This window comes from Thamnophis sirtalis, unplaced genomic scaffold, assembly GCF_051295495.1.
Source record: "Thamnophis sirtalis isolate CommonGarterSnake01/CBP01778 unplaced genomic scaffold, rThaSir2_p1.2 scaffold_10, whole genome shotgun sequence".
NCBI classification, from domain to species: Eukaryota; Metazoa; Chordata; class Lepidosauria; order Squamata; family Natricidae; genus Thamnophis; species Thamnophis sirtalis.
Window position 1 is genome coordinate 22,428,237 of NW_028261390.1, and position 22,501 is coordinate 22,450,737.

General features: G+C 36.2%; 1 protein-coding gene across 1 annotated transcript in view; it reads right to left on the bottom strand.

Annotated features, from left to right (window-relative positions):
* LOC106537550 (uncharacterized) overlaps positions 1-20,195 on the bottom strand; it is a 99,729-nt gene extending 79,534 nt beyond the window's left edge. The window contains exons 1-2 of the mRNA XM_087723910.1: positions 20,178-20,195; positions 19,322-19,339 (exon numbers count right to left, since the gene is read on the bottom strand). Coding sequence (XP_087580036.1) covers positions 19,322-19,339; positions 20,178-20,195 — 36 coding nt within the window. The remainder of the gene's footprint in view (positions 1-19,321; positions 19,340-20,177) is intronic.
* Between the last annotated feature and the right edge of the window lie 2,306 nt (positions 20,196-22,501).

Genomic DNA, 22,501 nt, shown 5'->3' on the forward strand with positions numbered 1-22,501 from the left:
GTCTATAAAAGCTCTGTATTTTTCCAGTGCCAAAAACAAAAGACTAGAGATCCACTTCTGTTTTGCTTTGCCCTGGGATTCAATTTTTATTTCAGATCACGATATCCTGGCTAAGTTTAATTCATGTAACCACAATAGATATAGAAAAAGAACATAGCAAGATACTGGTGTCAAGCTTCATTTCATGTACTAAGATTAGCAAGAGTCTGATAGATATCAAGGTTTGAAAATACATGCACATTATTTTAAGAAGTCTTTGCTCCATTATAATTCCGGACATTATTATTCTTGTGCATCTCATATTTAAAGTTTGCTTTTCAGAACATTTATTCAAATGTGCTGTATGTAACATTAGATATCAGTTGCATAACACGGTGACCATGAAATTCAGTTTTGAATCACACTTGCTAAAATCCAGTGTGACTAATTTGGTGATCACATCAACCTTTTCTGGTTATTATGAAATCATGTTTTTATGTATATGTTTTTTCTCACATATACTTTATTCACATTTATAATAATTATATGAGTTATATTTAGAAGAGAGTGAGAGAGAAACTTTATTGGCTGAATATTAGATTTGACTCATATGCAAGGTATGCTGCCACTCCCCGCCGCCTGGAACCGGCCGAAAATGTGATGCACAGAGGCCAAAAATGGGATGTGCGGAGGTCGAAAATAGGCATGTAGAAGCTGAAAACGCAACAGGCCGAGGCAGGGAATGGCAGCAACGGGCTGTGGCAATCCCCACAGCCTGGAATGGGCCATAAACAGGGTATGTGAAAGTCGAAAACGCAATGTGCAGAGGCTGAAAATGGCTAAAGGGTGGGGACCAGCAGGTGGGCGGGGCTTTGACAACATTCACTGTACAAGATGCATAGACATTTCCATCTGCTTTTAGAGGGGGGGTTGCGTCTTATACTCCAAAAATATGGTATATATAAGGGTGAGTGCACTACATAAGGAGATGATAACTTTCAGGATTGAATGCAATCAATTGTTAAGAGTGAGAATCTGATGTAGGACTGATTCTGTTTTGAATTTCCAGTAAAAGGCCATCTGCCTTAATGCCATCTCTAGATCTCTAAGAAGTCACAATAAAAAAGAATAATAAAAGAATAATATTTTTCTTGATGCAATAAACAATACAAACAATAAAAGTATTATAACTGAAAGGAAGAAATCCCAACCATAGATGTCAGTTCCAGTAAGGATACTTAAGTTGCTTCTTTGGCCTCCCCTTAAGACACATGATATTCTTTATTGCATATAGAAACTTTATGAATAAAACCCAACTGGTTCATATGATAGCTGCACTTTTAAATGATCAAAAATGAACTAGATGAATATATTTCACATAGGAATGAAAACCCCCAGGATCTATTTACATCCACATTTGTTCATATGCACAGACCCAATCTTACATTTTACTACCTAAGCCTATTTAATCATTATACAAACATGAATAAGGTTTTAAAAGCAGAAGTGAGCTACTTTTGAGATTAAATAATTTTAAATAGGAGTTGAACTGCTTTGATTCCCGTTGACCTCCATGCATTTAAAAATACTCTTCCATTTAGTTCACTAAGAGAACATACAACATTGTATGGTCCTACTCATCCATATCCTATTTTCATGAGCCATCTTTTCATTTTACTCAAAGGAATCAATTAAATGCAAAACCCCTGGACTTAAATCTTCTGGCTCCAAGGATTCTCGTGAGCAGAAGTGGTTTATGCATCTACTGTTCTGCACTTAGTGATCTCTGCTTTTACAAAACAGATGGTAATTTCATTTGTGACAATCCCCATTACTTTATGCTAGAGGAGAAAAGAAGAAAATTTGGCCATGACTGATGGGGACTGACCAGCCAACTGTATCTTTGATCCAGCAGTACCATGTATAATAGTTTTTTCCCCCTCAATTACCTCATGTGGATTATGGCTCCCTAGATGTTTCTGAGCTATTGCTCTTAGTAAGTTCAACCAGTGCTAGAAGTCCCTGCTTCAGTGCATGCCGAATGTAACACATAGGTAAGCCACATAAAAATTCTCAGTGTTATTGGACTGAGACAACTGAGCTATTGGGGTATAAAATTAGAGTTCTGTTCAGAACTAACAGCATGTCGCTTCTTTTCGGGCAGCAGTCTTTCCTAAAATTTCATTACAAAGGAGAAGTAGACATCAATATGAAGAAGTAGTGCCTGAAGAAGTATGACTCAGAATTGCGACATTTATAGTTTTATAACTTTTCATCTCAACGCAACTCAGTCTACCCAAATCTTCTGCTGCTGGTTGAGAAATGCCAGGGAAAGTTAGAAAGCAGAGGGAAATGGCAGAGCTGCTGTAGGAAGAAACTTAACTAGTGGAATTCAAACCAAGGTAGCTCTTTAATAAAGAAGATTCTATCTGATTTTACCTATCACATTCCACCATGTTGCCCAGTGTTTTCTTGCTAAACAGCTAACTCTGCAAGAAGCAATTCTAAATTACAAAATAGTAAACTAGGCCAATGGTACCAAGAGATCAATTCTAAAAGGAATGTGTTTGCCAAGAACAATAAATCTTCTTCAATAAATCTTCCCAAATGTGTAATATTAAGGAAGTTCAAGATGAGAAAAACATATAATGGCTCAACACTGTTTGGTAATCTGAAAGAGGCCTCAGAATCCTTCCCCTAAAGGACAATATGGAAAAATTAGTGTTCTAAATCACCATGCTCAAGTTCTTTTAGAAGAGTCATTGATTATTTATTGATCTTGAAATTCTCAAGAAAACTTTTGAGTCTAATAATTCCATTATATATGTTCAAAAAGAAATATTTTTTTTCTTGAATCCCATGAGCAAATAATTCATTTCTAAATTGTGTTCAGAGTAGTATTCTGACCCTAAATTTAATTGTGTAATGGATTATCGTCAAAGGAATAAAGTTAGGACTAGAAAGAATCAGAAAGAAATTTGAGAAAGGCTGGATAAAGAAAAAGGATAGTCACTGATGCATCCCTCTCCAAAAAGAAATCTAACACCAAACAAGAGACTGCAGATGTGCAAAAAAATTGCATGTGACAATTTGCATTATGTATGTATGTATATGTATATGTATATGTATATGTATATGTATATGTATATGTATATGTATATGTATATGTATATGTATATGTATATGTATATGTATATGTATATGTATATATATATATATATATATATATATATATATATATATATATATATATATATATATATATATATATATATATATATATATATACACACACACACCATATGTATAAAATTGTTACTGTAATAAAAATAGAATTACAATATGTTAGGATATTGAATTTAATATTTGGAACAGTAACGTGTACAATAGGCCAGAGAGCACAGTTGCAGCTGATTCATGCATGATGCAACCTACTTATGATTGGTTGCTGTAACTATAATGGAGGAGTGTTCCTTTTTCCATCCTTTTTCTTCAGTGTGTGTTCTGTACACTAAAAAAAATTACCTCATGATATTCCTGTGTTCCTGGCTTTCTTGTGTTGTTTCTTAGGGGTTGCCAACCTTGGCAACTTTAAGACTTGTGGACTTCAAAGCTGGCTGAGGAATTCTGGGAGATGAAGTCCACAAGCCTTAAAGTTGCCAAGGTTGGCGATCCCTGTTCTGGGTGAAGACAAAGAATGCTGTAACTGGAATAATAAATATATTTATATATGCAAGTTTGTGTTTAGTGTCTCAGTTTTCATCTGAACAGCTGCTATGCAGTTTCATGACAAAATAACTTGTCTTTAGAGTAGGGAGGGTTTGAATGCCAAGTCATTTGATTCCTAAATGCTATCAATGAACAAGCAGCTTATGATGATCCTTTTTGTTGAATGAAACCTGGATTGGGCAGCAGGGTGTAAATTATTGGTAGGATTCAAAAAAATGTACTACTGGTTCTGTGGGCATGGCTTTGTGGGCGTGGCAGGGGAAGGTTACTGCAAAATCCACATTTCCTCCCAATTGGGAGGCAGAGAATAGATAGGGGCGAGGCCAGTCACTGGTAGTATTTACCGGTTCTCTGAACTACTCAAAATATTCGCTACAAGAACTGGTCAGAACCTGCTGAATACCACCTCTGGTGTAAATCTGCCATGATTTAAGACAAAACATTCATACTTTTATTCCATTCTGTCCCACAATTCTTTTAGAAAGTCAGAAAACCCATGGCAGTAATCACGTGAATTTCTGAGATATTTCTGCAAAAATGTAGTTTTCTGTATACCTTTTATGGATAATCTTGAAGTATATTGATATGTAAATACTCCCAACAATTTCTTTTTGGCCTTTTACTTTTCCCAATACATTTAATGCCAGGGCCTTGCAACTTGTAAATGGGAAAGGAAATAGCTGGTGCACCAATCAGCTGTTTGGTGGCTCCCGTATAGCAGGGCTAATGGAGCCAGTGGTATTGGTGAAGTTTTAAGCATTGGAGGTGCTCAGCAGCATGTCTTTCAGGGCGGAAGTGATCATGAAAATCTAGATGGTGGCACCAGCTTTTCCTGGTGGCAGAAACATTTGGCAGCAACAGATTAGTTATCGAGAGATCAAATTTGGGTCGGTTACTGGGACCAGAGACTTTTCCCGAGCTTTTGGACTCAGGGAACTTCTCTCTACTGGAATACGTGTTCACCATCATTATCCTGGGATAAGTGTATTTGCCTTCATTCGAGATTATTATTTTTTAAGTGCTAGTAAGCTGTACATTGTGCAGACCTGCATTGATTTTCAGCCGGGTTTTTTTTTGCCCTATGGAAGCTTCCCTGAAACCTCCGGAGGGCGAAAAACCGCCCAACGCACAAACTGGATATTCAGAAACAGACTTCTGGTTTGCGTGGTGGGCTGTTTTTCACACTCCCCTGGACTCTTAGAAAGCCTGTGGAGTCTGGAGATAGACCTACCAGGCTCACTGGAAGCTGGAAAATGGGCCCTTTACGGCCTCCAGAGGGTCTCTGGGGTGTGGGGGAGGCTGTTTTCATCCTTTTCTGGTGCATGCATGTGCCTCTGGAGCCTGGGGAGGACGAAAAATGGACCTACCAGGCCCACTGGAAGTCAGAAAACGGACCATTTGCGGCCTCCGGAGGCCTCTGGGGGACGGGGGAGGCTGTTTTGACCCTCCCCAGGCTCCGTGCACACATCCGTGGGCCAGCGGGGGGGTGTCACATGCACATGCACAGGGGTCACAGTGCGGGGGACATTAAATTATGGAGGTGGACACGCGCTGATGTGCAATAGCATGTGGCATGTGCTTTTGGCACCCAAGGTGAAAAAGCTTCACCATCACTAAATTAGAGCAATGAGGTGACCTATACATTAAACTACTTCAATGCTTAGATATAAATTCTTAGCTCACTTAATCCTAAAAATGACATTTGTCTTTGTCAGATACTAGAAAGTATGTCAATACAATATAATAGCAGGAAGAAGTGCAATTGACTTGGATACAGCACTATTGTTAATATATATTCACAGCAGTCACTAGAAATGACTACATTGAAATTGAAATTCAGGAAGCAAAACCATAAATCAGCCAGCCTCCAAGTTGCAGGGTAAGAAGAAACGATGTGGATCAGGCTGAGCTTTCCATGTCCAGGCAGGCAGAAAAGAACTGTCCTCCTTAGAAGTCAATACAGAACTAGAGATGATGCTAGAGATGATTTTTCTGTCTCATATTTCTACAAGAATAGAATAGAATAGAATAGAATAGAATAGAATAGAATAGAACAGAACAGAATAGAATAGAATAGAAGAATTGGAGGGGACCTTGGAGGTCTTCTAGTCCAACTTCCTGCCTAGGCAAGAAACCCTATACCATTTCAGACAAATGGTTATCCAACATCTTCCTAAAAGTGCTGGAGCATTCATAACTTCTGGAAGCAAGTTGTTCCACTGATTAATTGTTCTAACTGTCAGGAAATTTCTCCTCAGTTCTAAGTTGCTTCTCTCCTTGATTAGTTTCCACACATTGCTTCTTCTCCTGCCCTCAGGTGCTTTGGAGAATAGCTTGACTCCCTCTTCTTTGTGGCAACCCCTGAGATATCGGAACACTGCTATCATGTCTCCCCTAGTCCTTCTTTTCATTAAACTAGACATACCCACTTGCAGCAACCGTTCTTCATATGTTTTAGCCTCCAGTCCCCTAATCATCTTTGTTGCTCTTCTCTACATTCTTTCTAGAGTCTCCACATCATTTTTACATCGTGGCGACCAAAACTGGATGCAGTATTCCAAGAGACCAGTGTTTATTACAATGTCAAAGTCTACTAAGCTTAGGCAATGAGTTACGGCTATAAACAGATTCATAACTTCACGCTGTTCATTTTGCACTAAAGATTAAAAAGACCATGAAGCAATGGAAGAAGGGGGAAGGGGAGGGAAAAAGATACAAAAATGCCAAATCTCTCAGTTCTTTCACAAAGGTCAGACTCATGGAGAAGTTTGCTTTCCTTTCTCCTTTTTTAGAAGAAACCTTGTGATGGTATCTTTACTGCTGAGGGCTTTCTTCAATAAGCCACACAAATGTGGCTAAAGCAGGCTATATCGAGTATGGGAAGTCTGATGATAATCCCAAGATTCAGCCATGTGGAAATAATTAAAATAGTCCAAGTCTGAAGCAAAAAAAGAAGGAAGAAGGGGGGGAGTGTAAAAGGAGGGCTGATCAAATCAAACAGATTTTGAAGGTTATAAGATTGCCAAAATACTGACATTCTTTGCCGTGCGATGTTAAGCATAACAAAATAGTCCCTGGTGCCAATCAAACCATTTTGTTCATTGTCATAGGCTTATATTTATTTATTTTGGGTAAGACTTAAGATCACACTGGGAAATTTTCCTCATTTTCGCTTCAAGTGGAAAAGCAGTTCTTGCATCAACAAATGCTCAGGGCTTGCTCAAGATCACAAATCTATTTCAATGGCACAAGGATATGATTAATAACTTTCTTACTCTTGTATCTGAAGATGTATATTCCTGTTGTTGTATCCAATTATAAGCATTTTCTGAGTTGATGACCGACATGACTTCTCTTTAGATCAGGGGTCCCCAAACTTGACAATTCTGGAAACAGTCACGTTCTAACCCAGTAATAGTGAACCTTTTCGGCACTAAGTGTCCAAAATGGAACATATGTACATGCACATGTGTGCATTGGAGCCCCAGAATTCAAAGACTAGCTGGCCAGAGCTGGCATAGTCTTCTGGTTTCTGGCACATGCATGCACAATGGCCAGCTGGTCTTCCTGTGTGCCGGAGCCCCAGGAACCCGAAGACCAGCTGACCGGTACATATGCGGGCGTCGGCCACCTAGTCTTCTGGTTTCCGGCACGTGCATGCGCACTGGCCAGTTGGACTTTGCGTGTGCTGGAGCCCTGAAAACTCAAAGACCAGCTGGCCAGTGCACATGCACATGCTGGTTAGTGATCTTTGGGTTTCTGGTGCGCACATGCATGCACCAGAAAAGCAGCTGGCGACGGTGCATGTGCCCACAGAGAGGGCTCTGCATGCCACCTCTGGGACATGTACCATATGTTCACCATCACGGTTGTAGCCTTTGCTACTGATTTTCTATGTTGGATTTGCATGAACATCTAAAACCTGCTACCCTGTATGCCACAAACAATTGTTCGCAGTTCATGAATTTGACTTATAGATGAATTCATCATATAGTTATTACATTTATATTACACTTACAAAATCTACCTAATATGTTAGCCGAAAGAAGCTTAACATTCCATACATTTCCATATCTAAACATGGACTTGAACCTGGCGCTCCTCAGTTTTATTCCAACAAGGTAGCTACTATATCCCACTGATTCAAGCCATTCTTTTTCAGGCTTAGCGTCTAATTCATATATAAATTAAATATAAGGAGAAATGACACAGGAAATGAACTGCACAGAACTGAATTGTTTTATCCAGGCTGCCAGGGAAAATGTTGTCACTACATTGGTAAGGGAGGAAAGTATGAGAAAAACTATTCACACAACACTGGGTCCCATCAAGTGTGTGGAAGTATTCTGAATACTGGAGCATGCCAAATAAAATATTGTTATTATTTTGTATTAAAAATAAAGGCTCCTGCATTTCAAGCTTGGTGTTTAATAATCAAAAAGGATTGCCAGGTAGGGTATTTGTCTTGTTTTGTTTTGTCCTTTTCTTTTTTCCTTTTTTTTTAAACTTTCTGTTTTTTACCCTAACAGGCTTGAGGTTTTTTATTAATTAATTACTTGAATTTTAGAATTGTGCTTTGTTGCCTCTATATTAAAATAGAAAGCACTTCTCATGTACACCAAACAGGATAATTTTCCTATGTGCAATTTCCTACTTCAGAGCATTTTTCCCATTTATTATTCTTTTTATTACTCCACTATATGCTATAAAGCTTTTTTTTAAAAAAATAATTATGTTTCCCCTTTCTGTATCTACAAATGCCACTATAAAATTGGATTGTAAAGGATGTGATAAATTGTTTCTCTAAAGTGATAAATAGTCTACATAGCAAAAGTAGTAGTAAACTGTTGATACAAAGCTATAGTTTTGTAAAGTATGTCCCCAAAGGCACAAAAATTACTGAGGTGGTGATTTAAAACATAAGCTCTGTCTCAAAAATATAGGTTATGTTTTGTTTTCCTTGGAAACATTTAATAAAGGGCTTCAGTTGGCAAAATATCACCAACAGAATTTTGAAGGGGGAAAGATGCAAAATTTAGGAGTCTGTAAGGTAATGTGATATGTTTTAATTATTCCTGAGAATCCAATATTCTTTCTCATCTTGTAAATTTGCAAGCTATAAGATTATCACTTTCTTGGGTTGAGGTCTCAAATACAATATAAATGAATTACAAATCATTTACAAATGCTGGCTACAGTTCAATTCAACCAAGTTAAACATGTTAAAATCCTGTTAATTTCAATGAGATAGATAAGCATATGCTTACATATACCCCCTCGAGACTGAAGTACTGCAAAGTATTTAACTTGAATGGCGTGATGTCACAGCATGCAGAGTGAGTGGGAAAGCTAGAAAGAGGATGACTTTTAAAATTTTCAATAAAGCAATTTATATTTTGAGGGTTCCTTGATATTAAACATTCTTATATTCTGCTGATGGGGAGTTCCATTTCCAATACACTAATAATCTGCCCTTTTCATAAAGGGGTTTATTACGGTTTATTGCTAGATGGAATCAAAAAAGTCTAGTGTTGCAAGGTACAAATGAGAGCAGGTAAAGTTAAACAATAGCAATAGCAATAGCAGTAGACTTATATACTGCTTCATAGGCCTTTCAGGCCTCTCTAAGCGGTTTACAGAGAGTCAGCATATTGCCCCCAACAATCTGGGTCCTCATTTTACCCACCTCGGAAGGATGGAAGGCTGAGTCAACCCTGAGCCGGTGAGATTTGAACCGCTGAACTGCTGATCTAGCAGTAGCCTGCAGTGCTGCATTTAACCACTGCACCACCTTGGCTCTTAAACAGTTAAACAGTGGAGCTGTTTAACTTTATGGTGCTGGAGAAGACTCCTGCGAGTCCCTTGGACTGCAAGGCAATCAAACCGGTCAGTCCTAGAGGAGATCAACCCTGACTGCTCTTTAGAAGGCCAGATCCTGAAGATGAAACTCAAATACTTTGGCTACTTTATGAGAAGGAAGGACTCACTGGAGAAGAGTATAATGCTGGGAACGATTGAGGGCAAAAGAAGAAGGGGATGACAGAGAATGAGGTGGCTTGATGGAGTCACTGAAGCAGTAGGCATGAGCTCAAATGGACTCCAGAGGATGGTAGAGGACGGGAAGTTTATACCCAATACAATACAATAGCAGAGTTGGAAGGGACCTTGGAGGTCTTCTAGTCCAACCCCCTGCCTAGGCAGGAAATCCTATACTGTTTCAGACAAATGGCTATCCAACATCTTCTTAAAGACTTCCAGTGTTGGGGCATTCACAACTTCTGGAGGCAAGTTGTTCAACTGATTATTTGTTCTAACTGTCAGGAAATTTTTCTTCAGTTCTAAGTTGCTTCTCTCCTTCATTAGTTTCCACCCATTGCTTCTTGTTCTACCCTCAGGTGCCTTGGAGAATAGTTTGACTCCATCTTCTTTGTGGCAGCCCCTGAAATATTGGAACACTGCTATCATGTCTCCCCTAGTCCTTCTTTTCATTAAACTAGACATACCCAGTTCCTGCAACCGTTCTTCATATGTTTTAGTCTCCAGTCCTGGAGGAACATTGTCTATGGGGTCATGATGGGTCAGACATGACTTCACAACTAACAACAATGAAGTTAAACAGTAACTGGAAGTCTTGGAAGTTATTGTCTTACCCATAAATCAATATAACACAGCAGCACAGAGATAACACTCATACTGTAGATTGTAAATCATATTTTGCTATAATATGTAAACAACTGAAAGTCTCAGAAGATGACTCATGATGTTTTCAAAAGCTTTAAATGGGAATCTCAGCAAGATGGCTTATGGTATCACCCAAGAAAAGAAAACCTGCATCATGAATTATTGGGCAAAGAAATACAGGTAGAGGAATTCATAGGAACCAGTCCAATAGTTTACAGAATAGAAAACCAAAGGAAGCTTGGTATTGTGCATGGCAAGAAACCATCTCCAACAAAGATAGAAGCCTGAGAGATCTCTTTTTATACCCAGAGCCTTCAGATTTGACTGATTAATGGAGCTGAACCTCCTCTTCTACAAGAATTATACAATTCACGAACGGACATCTGCCTTAGGGCTATGCACAGAGAAGGCTGGGCTCCATCTGTCCAGTATCAGAGTCAATAGCCACCTGTGCCGAGTCAAACTTATATAACACATTACTGTTTCATGGCTACCCAGGTAAATATTACCAGAGATATTTCATGAGATACTTTACGAGAAGAGTCCTCCACTCCACTGCTCGCAACAGAATATCTTATGCCACCAGACTTGAAATTTTGGCCTTAGACAATTTAGAACTTCTCCGACTTCGATCCGACCTAAGTGTGGTACATAAAATTAGCTGTTACAATGTCCTAACTGTCAATGAATACTTCCAATTCAACCACAACAATACAAAAGCTCACAATACATACGAACTTATGGTAAACCACTCCAAACTCAATTGCAGAAAATACAACTTCAGTAACAGAGTTGTCAATGCCTGGAATGCACTACCTAACTTTGTGGTTTCTTCCCCTAACCCCCAAAACTTTAACCTTAGACTGTCTACTGTTGACCTCACCCCATTCCTAAGAGGTCTGTAAAGGGGCATGCATAAGCGCACTGTGCCTACCATCCCTGTCCTAATATTCCCTTGTATTCGTATTCATTTCATGTATTAATAATCATGTCTATAGCTTTATCTGTTATCTAATTCATGCTTGATAATCTTTTTAAAAAAACATTACCTTTCTATTGGATTCTTCTTTTTCTGCTCCAGCCAAGGAGTTTTTAACACCTAATGATGGTGTTACGTGGCATCATAGTTTCAATTCTCAGGCTCTCAATGAATAATTCCCCCAAAGAGGTCCAAGAGTTGTATTGAGAGCCAAAGTTACTTACAACAGAACAGCAGATGTTGTGTTAACAGCAAATAATTCATGGCAAAGAAACTCAAAGTTAAACATTTTAAACCCTACTCTGTTCTACCACTGATAATACTTGGCAATGAAGCATCTGCTACAACATCTTACCTGTGAATGACTACTTCAGCTTCAACCGCAATAATATACAAACACACAATAGATACAAACTCAAGATAAACCACTCCAAACTCGATTGCAGAAAATACAACTTCAGCAACAGAGTGGTCATCGCCTGGAATGCATTACCTGATTCTGTTGTTACATCCCCAAACCCCCATAACTTTAACCTTAGACTGTCTACTGTTGACCTCACCCCATTCCTAAGAGGTCTGTAATGGGCGTGCATAAGTGCAGCAGCGTGCCTAACATCCCTGTCCTACTATCCCCATTTATTTATACACATTTCCTGTGTTCTTATTCATATTTATTCTTATTTCTGTTATCTTGTACATGAGTGACTGACTGACTAAATAAATAAATTTGCAAGAAAACAGAACCAACAGCCCCCTCCCCCCACTTTGGGCTATGACCTGGAAGATTGAGAATCTTCATAGACATTTAACCAAACTCAGAGACTATCAAGGACTTCATAGATCAATCCTGATCTACAAATATTCTCTATTAAAACTGTATTAAGCCGGGGGGGGGGGTCAGGAAAAATAAGCACTGCATTTAACAGGAACTATACTGTCTTTATTGACATAGGCAACCAACTCCTAATAGCACTTTTATTTCAATAAGAATCCTTAAGTAGACTTGCTGTATTAAGTATGAGACGTTTCTGCAGAATTTGAATCCAAAAGCCCAAGTCCCAGAATAATGCCATTACCGTTTCTTTTTAAAAAGTTTTCTTCCCTATATGAGAAGCCTTTCACTTTTCTGCTTTTCCAGCTGTTATTGACTTCCTTTCGCTTTAACTGTCTGCCAGTTAAAAGCATAAGGGAATTTCATAACAATGAAATTCCACATCAAGTTCTCAAATTCTCTACACAAACTATAGCTCAAAATGTTAAGTCTAGTCACTTAAAACCAAACGAACCCGTGGTCATTGCCAAAGGTTAGCAAATAAGTGTTCCTAGGTTGGATCTGTGATACCAAACAATGGGGAAAGGTTGATTTAGCTTTTCTTCCATTCTGCCTGTTCAGGCTAACTTTCCATCTCAAATTGACAGTCCCCCATAGGAGCATTTACTTTGCAGAGGAATATCACTGTGTCTCAGCCTGTGCTTACCTGTACAACAAAGGGTATTGTTGTAGAAATCTATCTTCAGATCCTGTTGCTTTTGTTGTGTGCCCTACTTCTTCTCCGCAAGAAGGAAGAAACATGAATGACAGCAACAGCAACAGGGAGAAAGGAGAGCAATTCTTTTGCTTCCCATTAACTTCATAAGCATATGGTGCCTTTCTGTAAACTGCACTGTGCATGATGACATAGGTTGACTTATTTTCTAAGGTAAGGCCCTTTAATTAGTATATATTGACCCTTTAATTGTAAGACTGCCAATGGTAGTGATCTGGAGCCAGCACATTTATACACATCCAATACTTATCCTTTTTCTTACAATTATAGAGTGTTGGATAAAGAGGAGTTTCACATACTGAAACAAGAATCTCCTTGCCTATTAATAATGTCTTGCCAGCCAATGGATGGGGCTGGGGTGAGGGGTAATCCATATAGCCTTTTTACTGAAATGAACCTTTGTATAATTAATGACAAGGTTTCTGTCCAAATAAGATAGAATAACTAAAGATTAGAAAAAGCTGGCTCACATCCTATTTGATTGTTGCTTGTATAATGGGGTGAGAGACAGGTACTTTGGTCCATATACCAAATGAATAAACCCACTGGGATCCCCATATCAAAACAACTTACTTTATGTGCATCCAGAACCTGAAAATAACATTTAACACAGCACAGTACTTAAACAAAATGGTTTGGTTGAGATAGGCATACATGGGACCGATTGGGGTAGATTGTAAGGGTGACACCGAAATATAATTTTATGTCATTTTATTCTATTTTATATATTTATGTGTTAAATTATATTGTATATTATCCTACAACGATTGCATTTTACCATACTCTTATTTTAAATTGTTTGCATAAGATTTTATTGGCGATATGTGTCTGAACCTTGTGCTTTGATATGGCCTATAAGCTAATTAATAAAGCTATCATCATTATCATCATTAGAAAAAGCTGCTGTTAATTTTTTTCCTACTGATGATTGGCTGGTTATTTTTGTTTGTACAAAACATAAGAGCATTTTTCAGTTCTAGCTGTTGATTGTAATGCAGATAAATGTGTTATCATGTACAACTTACTATGAACTCATGTGAAAGGTTTTTTTGTTGTTTCTTTCTGATTTTACTGCTGCAATATAGTGTTAATCTGAATTAAAAAATTCAATTTGTGCATATTTTAAAATTAATATGTGCTGTTCAGTTGTATTTTCCAGCTACTTGGCACAGGCAATATATTTGGAATAGGTATGTGTATGCAGCATAGAGTGGTTTGAATTAAAATCAGAATTATTTTGACATGCAATTTTATGATCTCATATATGCTATATGGAATATTTTACCTTGACTTCATATTAACGGGGAAAATCTTTACATTTACAAAATATTCCAAAAGAACCAAAAGTAAATCCTTTTGAAATGACAAATAAAACTCAATCTTTATTACTGTCATAGCGTACAATAATATATTACATTATTTGAACACTTTGGCAGAATTTCTATAGTAGTGTTCTGCTTCACAATTCCAGCAATTTAATTGGATTATTGAAAAGACTATAATTTGAAAAACAAGAGTCATTTTCACTGAAGCAAAAATGTAATTAAAAGACCCAGCAAGTCTAGAATAATCTATATATTCACTTTATTGTTAATACTGGTTTTCTTTAAAACCACTTGTAAGAAAATCTATATAATAAAAAGAATCAAATGGAAGTCATAGTTCATTATTTTCAGTACGTTTAATGTATCAGAGATACAGAAAATACTTTATAAAAATCATACAGCCTCTCTTGTGCACAGTAAAACATTTATGAGCAATGCAATATCTCCCTTTATTACTGTTTGGTAGAAAAGCTGCTTTGGGGAAAAATATTATTTCTTAAATTCTATCTCCATTGAAAACATTTTGAATCCTGTTGTTATCACTTGGTTCTCTCATAGCATAGAATTCTCTCTTCATTTACACAGAAACAATTAAACCTAGCACTAAACAAATCATAGAGGATGACACTATAATTATAAATCTTAATCTTCTTCATTAGTTAGGGGAGTACTATTTATTCCAAATGAATGAATGAATGATTGATTGATTGATTGAATGATTGATTGAACGAATAAATGAATATCTATTATAATTTCATAACTACATATTACATTAAAATATTTGGAAAGGTGCAAATTCATGCCCTTTTATCACATTTTTTGAATATATAGTTAAATGTAGCCAAAAATGGGAACATAGAAGACTTTTTAGGAGCAGACACTTTTAGAGATGGTAAATCAAATTACCATCTATAAATCCTAGTGTCAGCATTCCGAATAACATACCATTGAAAGCAGAACTCCAAGGTAGGTAGATTCTTCAAAAAATATATTTATTCGATACTTCATGTCATCACAGCAAGAGAAAACCAACTCTAAAAATTCCTAGCTGTTCAATTTAATCAATTTTTGGGGGGCAAATTGTTCAAGGAATGCTTTTTAGAATAAATCCTACTGCAGGTATATTTTCTGCATTTCCCAAGTCTTATCCACAAATGCAGCAGAAAAAAATTAAATCAATTTTGTTGTCAATCAATAAATATCTGCTATTATAATTTCACAACTAAAATTACATTGAAATATTTGGAAAATGAGGAAACAATTACTGGTCCAAATTACTTGAATATGCAAGTAAAGACAACCAATAAGGGGACTAGAGAGGGACTAGGACTTGGAAGATAGATTTTTTTAGGGTCAGAGATTTTATCAGTGACATAAATCTAGGTCAATATACAGTAGTTTGCAAGAGAACTGGTTAAAACTTCAATGTAGATTCTGTTGGATTTACCATAGCAAAATACTATAAAGCTTATCTATATTTGTCTTTGGCTCAAAATTATTTAGAAGTGTGGCTGAAAAATTAATGTGACCAAAAAAGAGAATTGAAAAACACTTAAATTAAGGATTGTTTTATTCAGATCTGGTCTTAAATCTTTCATAAACTTTTCCCATCTTAGTTTATAAAGAGAGATTTGGGAATGAAAATACTGAATATTGATGTTTAGAAATCTTGATGTATTCCTCTTTAAAAATTTATACATATCCATGCCCTAGTTTTCCCAAATTTTGGTGTCCTTTGTTTTATTTCTTTCTCTTATTTTAATTAATTTAGTGATATGTGACAAGTTCATTTAAAAAAAGAAACAAGATTAGAGAAAAAGTTTCTGCTATTACTTTGCCCATCTGTCTTTCAATGTAATATTTTTGCAATGTCAACCAGTTGAACGTGACACTTTCAAAAAGTAACACATCTTATGAAATGTTCTTAGTCCAAACTATGTTATTGCTATGTTAGTTACAATGCCCACCAGCAGTTCTCCAGTTTTAGACAGAAGTGATTTCCAAGACCAAGTGTTCATAAAAATACCAGAATACAGAAATCCAAAAAATCTGGAAAGTCCTTAAGCAACAACACTTAACTTTAGCAGCTATAGTTCCTTCATGATGTAAATGTAGAGTTTAACACCTTAATGCAGTCTTCATAAGTCCTTGAAGAAAGTTATGTTGGCTCCAAAAAGGTTTCTTTACAGAACCCAACCTTCATTATAATTTCGAATTGTTAGACTATATTAGACATAATTTAAATTTATTATAATTCTAATATATCTTTGGAGGAATGTTGTCCATGGGGTTGCAATGGGTCGTACATGACTTCACAACTAACAACAGCAAATATATCTTTCATCTAACTCTATTAACTGTCTCCTTCTTTGTATATAAATAAATATAGAATTGTCATAGTGTCAATGCATACACAAATATTGAGCAACATATAATGTCTGATTTAGTGTAGTGATTACTGTCAAAATATGATTGGATAATCAAGTTTACAGCCATTTTAATCATGGTCATTATTGGAACATCTTGCAGCAATCAATATTTGTCACCTTAACCTATCTCAAAAAAGGTACTGAGAATAACAGCAGAATCACGTATATAAGAGACAAAATGATTACAAATCAGAAAGTGATTTGATAAATAGGAACTTCCTTAGTATTAGAATAAAAGCTTTAGTATTAGTTCTAAAATGAGCCAATTATATTTTGCTAGGTCTTTATATATCCACATAAGCACCAAAAATAACAGTGAATATTTGCTTTGATGATAAGGAGCTAAGAGCACAGTTCAGTTTAGCTTCTTATAGAGAAACTCTAATAAGAGAAGGATTGGTTGGAAGGGATTGATATCAGAACCAAGCAGTGGTGGTATTCAGCTGGTTCGGACCGGTTCGGGCGAACCGGTAGTGGCGATCTGTGGGTGGCAACTGCCCACCCGCCCCGGCTCTATGCCATCTTATTTAGGCACATTTTCTAAGCTGCGCACATGCGTGCAATCTGTGCCCATGAGCAAAGCACATAGGCAGAGGGCATGCACGCACACAGTTTTGGTGCTTAGTGAACTGGTGGTAAATGCATGTGAAACCCACCTCTGGAACCAAGGCCTCATTATGTCAGAGATTCTGGGAAGGAATACTTGCAGAAGAGAAGAAAAGGGGAAAATGCCTGAAACAGATTTAGCCATTCCAAATGTCTTTCGAAAATTTTGCTCTACATTTTGGGAAGAGAACTTAGGTAGTTGATTTCCCAGAATTTTTCAGCATAAGGGAAAACTCCCAATAAATTCTCAAGTGCAATAATATCCCTTCATACCAGTATAAAGATTAAAATATTGCCTAAAGGAGAAGTTCTCTCATAAGGGTTTCTCCTGAGAAATAGGAAAAACTAGAGAGGCTACAAACCAATGGATATATCAACTAATGGTGAGATGATTGCACAATGAAAGATAAGATATTAATACATCATAACTATATAAGTGCAATAATACATTCCATATAAGTGATAAGCACTTCTGATAAGCACTTCTATATAAGTGCTTATCAGACGTTCTATTGGAAATGTTTTAAAAGATAATTATCTCTCATAAAACTGGAAGAAAAAAATTGCAGAATTACTTGCTCTGGCACTAATTTAACACACTGTAGTTCCTTTTTGTTGTTGTTTATATAAAGTTTCTCAACTCAACTACCTCATAATGTAAGCTAGAGAACATAAACTTTTCCCCACTAATAATATGAAAGGGCTTAACCCTTAGAATAGACTGAAGAAGTAATCTTTTTTATACAAAGAAAGATATTTAATAGAAAACATATTGCTAAAAAAATCAGAAAAGGTCAGAGACTTAAATATAAACATTAAAAAAGACTGAATTCAGGATCCTTTGCTAGGCAACAGATTCTGTACTAACATTTTCCCTTTCTTACTTTGTTACCAACTAAGCTTTGTTACTGAATACAATGGAACTAACATGTCATAATAAAAGTTCAAATATGATTTTATTCTCAAGGCTGGTGAGGCAGCTGAAGTAGCCGTAGCGATGTTTCAAGAGTACTGTTATCATCACACAAGTCTCACCTTATATTAATAATTTTTTAACAGTATGGTTTGATCACTTCCTCCCCTGTTCTGTTTTTCTACTAAAACCTTTACAAATTCTACACAATTATTTCTCAACACCTTTCTTGAATGTCCCCAAATATGTTCTCTTTCAGATGAAATCACATTTATTTAATTAAGACCTAGGCTTGTGCTACTCTTAAATAAAGCAGATTTCACTCTCAGATTTGCAAATAATTATTCAAAGTGGCCAATTTTATCTTAAATAACTAAAAGGTTTCCTGGTTTATGGCACCATTATTAACATACGATTAATAAGCAGCTAATGAAAACCAGCTCCAGTAAGACATTTGTTAAGATAATTTATCTTAGTTCAAAGTTAGGTGACATTGTTTTAAAACAATAGTTCAGAGGCATTTGTCATTTAGCAATACATTCTTAAAATGAGTATTATCCCATCAAGCAGCTGATAGAATTCAAAACATATGGGAGCCCATTTGTTTCTCCTGGAAAAAAAATATGGCTTACTGTGTCATGTTATTATTGTGCCAGTTAACAGCAATCTGAATCGAGCCCAACTTGACCAATTGAACTTATTTTGTCTGCTCCATGGCTTTGTAATAATTATCCTTATTGGATTTTATGATTGGAAACAATAGAAAGACAAACACATCTGTAGGTAATCTTAAATTTCTATAAATTAGGGGAAATGGTTGGGAAGATGGAATTTCAGTGCACTCCAATATACTCACATACTACTGTGCATAGATTGGAGGAAGAAAATCATGATATGAGATCTTTCAAAAAGAGTTTGAAATTGCAGGGGTGTCCAACTGGTAGCCAACGGGGTGGATGCGTTACATGTTTGCCATGCCCATCCAGCTCCATGAAGGAAAAAAACCATCACGATATATCACATGACGGCAACGTGACACAGCAAGTTTGACACCCGTGTACTACTTTTCTACACTGTGTTCTTTTGTTTCCCATTCTCTTCCATTAACAATAATAACACAAGATGATACTTACTTGAGGACCAGGTTGACCCTGTATAGAAAAGAGAGAGAAAAAGAAAGAACAATTTTAAACAGCAAACCCCCATTTTTTAAAAAAGCATAAGAGCTTTAGCTTTCTAACAAGACGACAATGCAATGATTTTGACACTCTATTCAAAAACATTTGGTTGAAATTCCAATTGCAAATTTAGTCAAAGGTAAAATATCCCCAACCATAATGACAAAATTATTTCAACAAAATAAAGCAAGTTAGGAATGTTCTGTGTGGAGGAACAAGGTCATGTTATTTTCACAATGCGCTGCTAATGATCTATATAAAAGCACATTAATAAACTAGCATTATTGTTTTATAATTAGATTTCAGTAAACCAGCTTCAAAGTAATTTCTATAAACCTTATTCAAAATCCAAAAACAGCAACCATCAAATCCTTAACTGCAAATACAATACAATAATTAATCTTCAAAGAAATTCCAGCCCTTGGGGGGGGGGAGCAGAAATATTAATTGGCTTTTTCGCTCTGCAGATCTAACAAATTGCTGGGAATTTTTTTTTAATAGCTATTTTATCCTTCAATTAATATTTTTGTCCATCCAAAGTACATTGCTTTCAAAATTGTCTTTCCATATTAGTTCATATTGTAATTTAAAAAATATGACTGCATACAGTATGTTTTTGAATTTGAATACTATAGTGTTACTTTTATTTTATTTATGTTACTTATAGGCTGCTCCAATCTGAGGGGCATACAAATATATTATGACAATCATACATTTCTTTGAAATTATCAAAAGCAGGAGAAGAAAGCAAAAGAGACTGCAATGTTTAAATAATTCTGCACATTTTTCTCATTCTTCAAAATGGGCTTACGATTGCAAGTGATTCCATTACTTAGTTTCTTTCATATTTTTTTCTCAGATCACCAATAAGCATTGTTGACTATGTTTGGAGCAGTGGTGGGTTGCTAACCGCTTTACTACGCAGAAGCATCCAGGCGGGTGGGTTAAGCCTTCCGCCACTGCCACTACTGGTTTGGCTGAACAGGGCTGAACTGGGAGCAACCCACTTCTGGTTTGGAGTGTATAGAGCATGGCAATTGAAATGTATTACTATTTTTAAAAAAAACAAAAAAACACCCCACTTTCTAGACATAAGCAAATATTTAACTGCCAAGACACCAAAATGATGAGATGTGTGCTATGAGGAAGCCCTGCCCTCTAGCAATGCTCTATGAAAGTATGTAAGGAGCAGAGAGGCATACATTTTGCTTCGTGAATAACATCTTTTACCCCCTATGGATGCCCATTTCTACCTTGATTTTAAGCATAGTTCTCAGGTAGAAAGAAACCAGCTGTATAATTGGATCAGCTTTCCCAACATGGCAACATCAATGCATTAGAGGAACTTTTCAGGCCAAGAAATTCATGTAGCTGTTTTGCAAAGACCTCACTGACATTCTTTAAAAACAATTTTGTGGATTCAGGATATGCATTTACTTCTTTTCATGAATATTTCTTCTGCCACATTCAAAATATGTTCTATACTGGCTTATCTTTGAAAATCCCTCAGAGACTGCAATTGATAAAAAGGAAGCTTCCTGTACACTAGGAAATGAGATGAGAAATCAGTCATATTTCACCTTAATTGGAAGAACCTCGCTGGCTTCCAATAGGTTTTGAGGTCCAATTCAAAGAACCCTAGGTAGTAATTTCCTAGGTATTGGCTGAACATATTCCTGACATAGAAATAACTGATGTAGTTTACTTGTTTCAATTGAATATCTTAAGGGTTTCTGACCTGAGGTATATGGGGGCTTCGAAGTGGTTGAGGTTATCCTCATTTAGGAATTGCCTTGTCGAGTGACTTTTTTGAAATTATGATGGTGATATAAAAAAGTAACTTTACCATCAAGCCTTGCATTTACTGCTTTCACTGCTCATAAGCCCAGATACAGTTTCATTTCATTTTGCTTAACGATTGAGTCCCCATTCCCGATTATGGTTGTTAACAAGGACTATACTTTCTTCTGGTGACACTATTTTACAGAATAATCTTCCTTTGGAGACCAGACTGGAATAAATACATTCTGTTACTCTTGAAAAGATGCTAAATAAAAATTATTCCAAAGAGCTCCGGAGAGTAGATATTGCCCAGTAGTACATTATTTAAAATTATTTACATTAATATGTTATTAGTAACTTATATTAGGACTTTTTAACTTTGATGGGTTCTTGGTTATGATTGTTCAGCTACAAACAAATAGGATAACTATGACTTGGATGACTGAGAATCTCCAAAGACATTTGGAGACAAATAGTTTAATAAAAACTGGATAAGAGACACTTACAATTTCTCAAGAATGCATACAGCCATATCTATTAATCCGTTTTCCTATTCATACTTTCTTACATAATTACCAGCCCTTTCTTTCAAATAGTCATCATTTCACTTAACATTGATCAGCCCAAAGCTTCTTATTAAAGGTTTTTAAATAAGTGTTCCTGGGATATGTTTTCGTTTTTAAAAATCATAATGCTATGCGTGCACTGAGGTTTGTTTCCATTAGAGTACAGCCATAATCACTTTTCTTCAATTGACAGAGGTTGTTTTCATACGTCTGACAGGAGAATTATTTTGAGCTCTATCGTTCCTTTCATTGTAATATATCTCCCACAAATACACATAGGAAAAATATAGTTAGTGTAAGCTAAGAAGGAAATGGAAAATACCCAGTGTTACTTGGAGAAGATAAGCTGGATTTTTTACCACAGTCAATTAACAATGAGAAAACAGAAAAGTTTAAAATCCTTGGGAAAGTGCTGAGACCTTAAAACAATAGGATTTTCATGATAATATTTAAGAATTCACTTAAAGCTCCAGAAAATCTCTTACAAAGAGGTGAAAACTGCTATGAAACTGTTTTAGTGATCCCAAAAGACCCTAGAAAATGTAATCCCTAGGTTATAATATATAAAGAATTAATATAAAATTCTATCTCAATTCAGAATACATTGAATGTGCTAAGTGATATTTAAACATTTACTACATGTATAGTGAAGACCTACCATTAGGATGTGTACATTGTCAAGTGGCATTAGAGACATATGGTACATCAATAGTGGGTGTATTTCCTGACTGTAAAGACTATGATGAGATCAAAAAGTTTATCTTCTAAGATACTTTGATATGCAGCT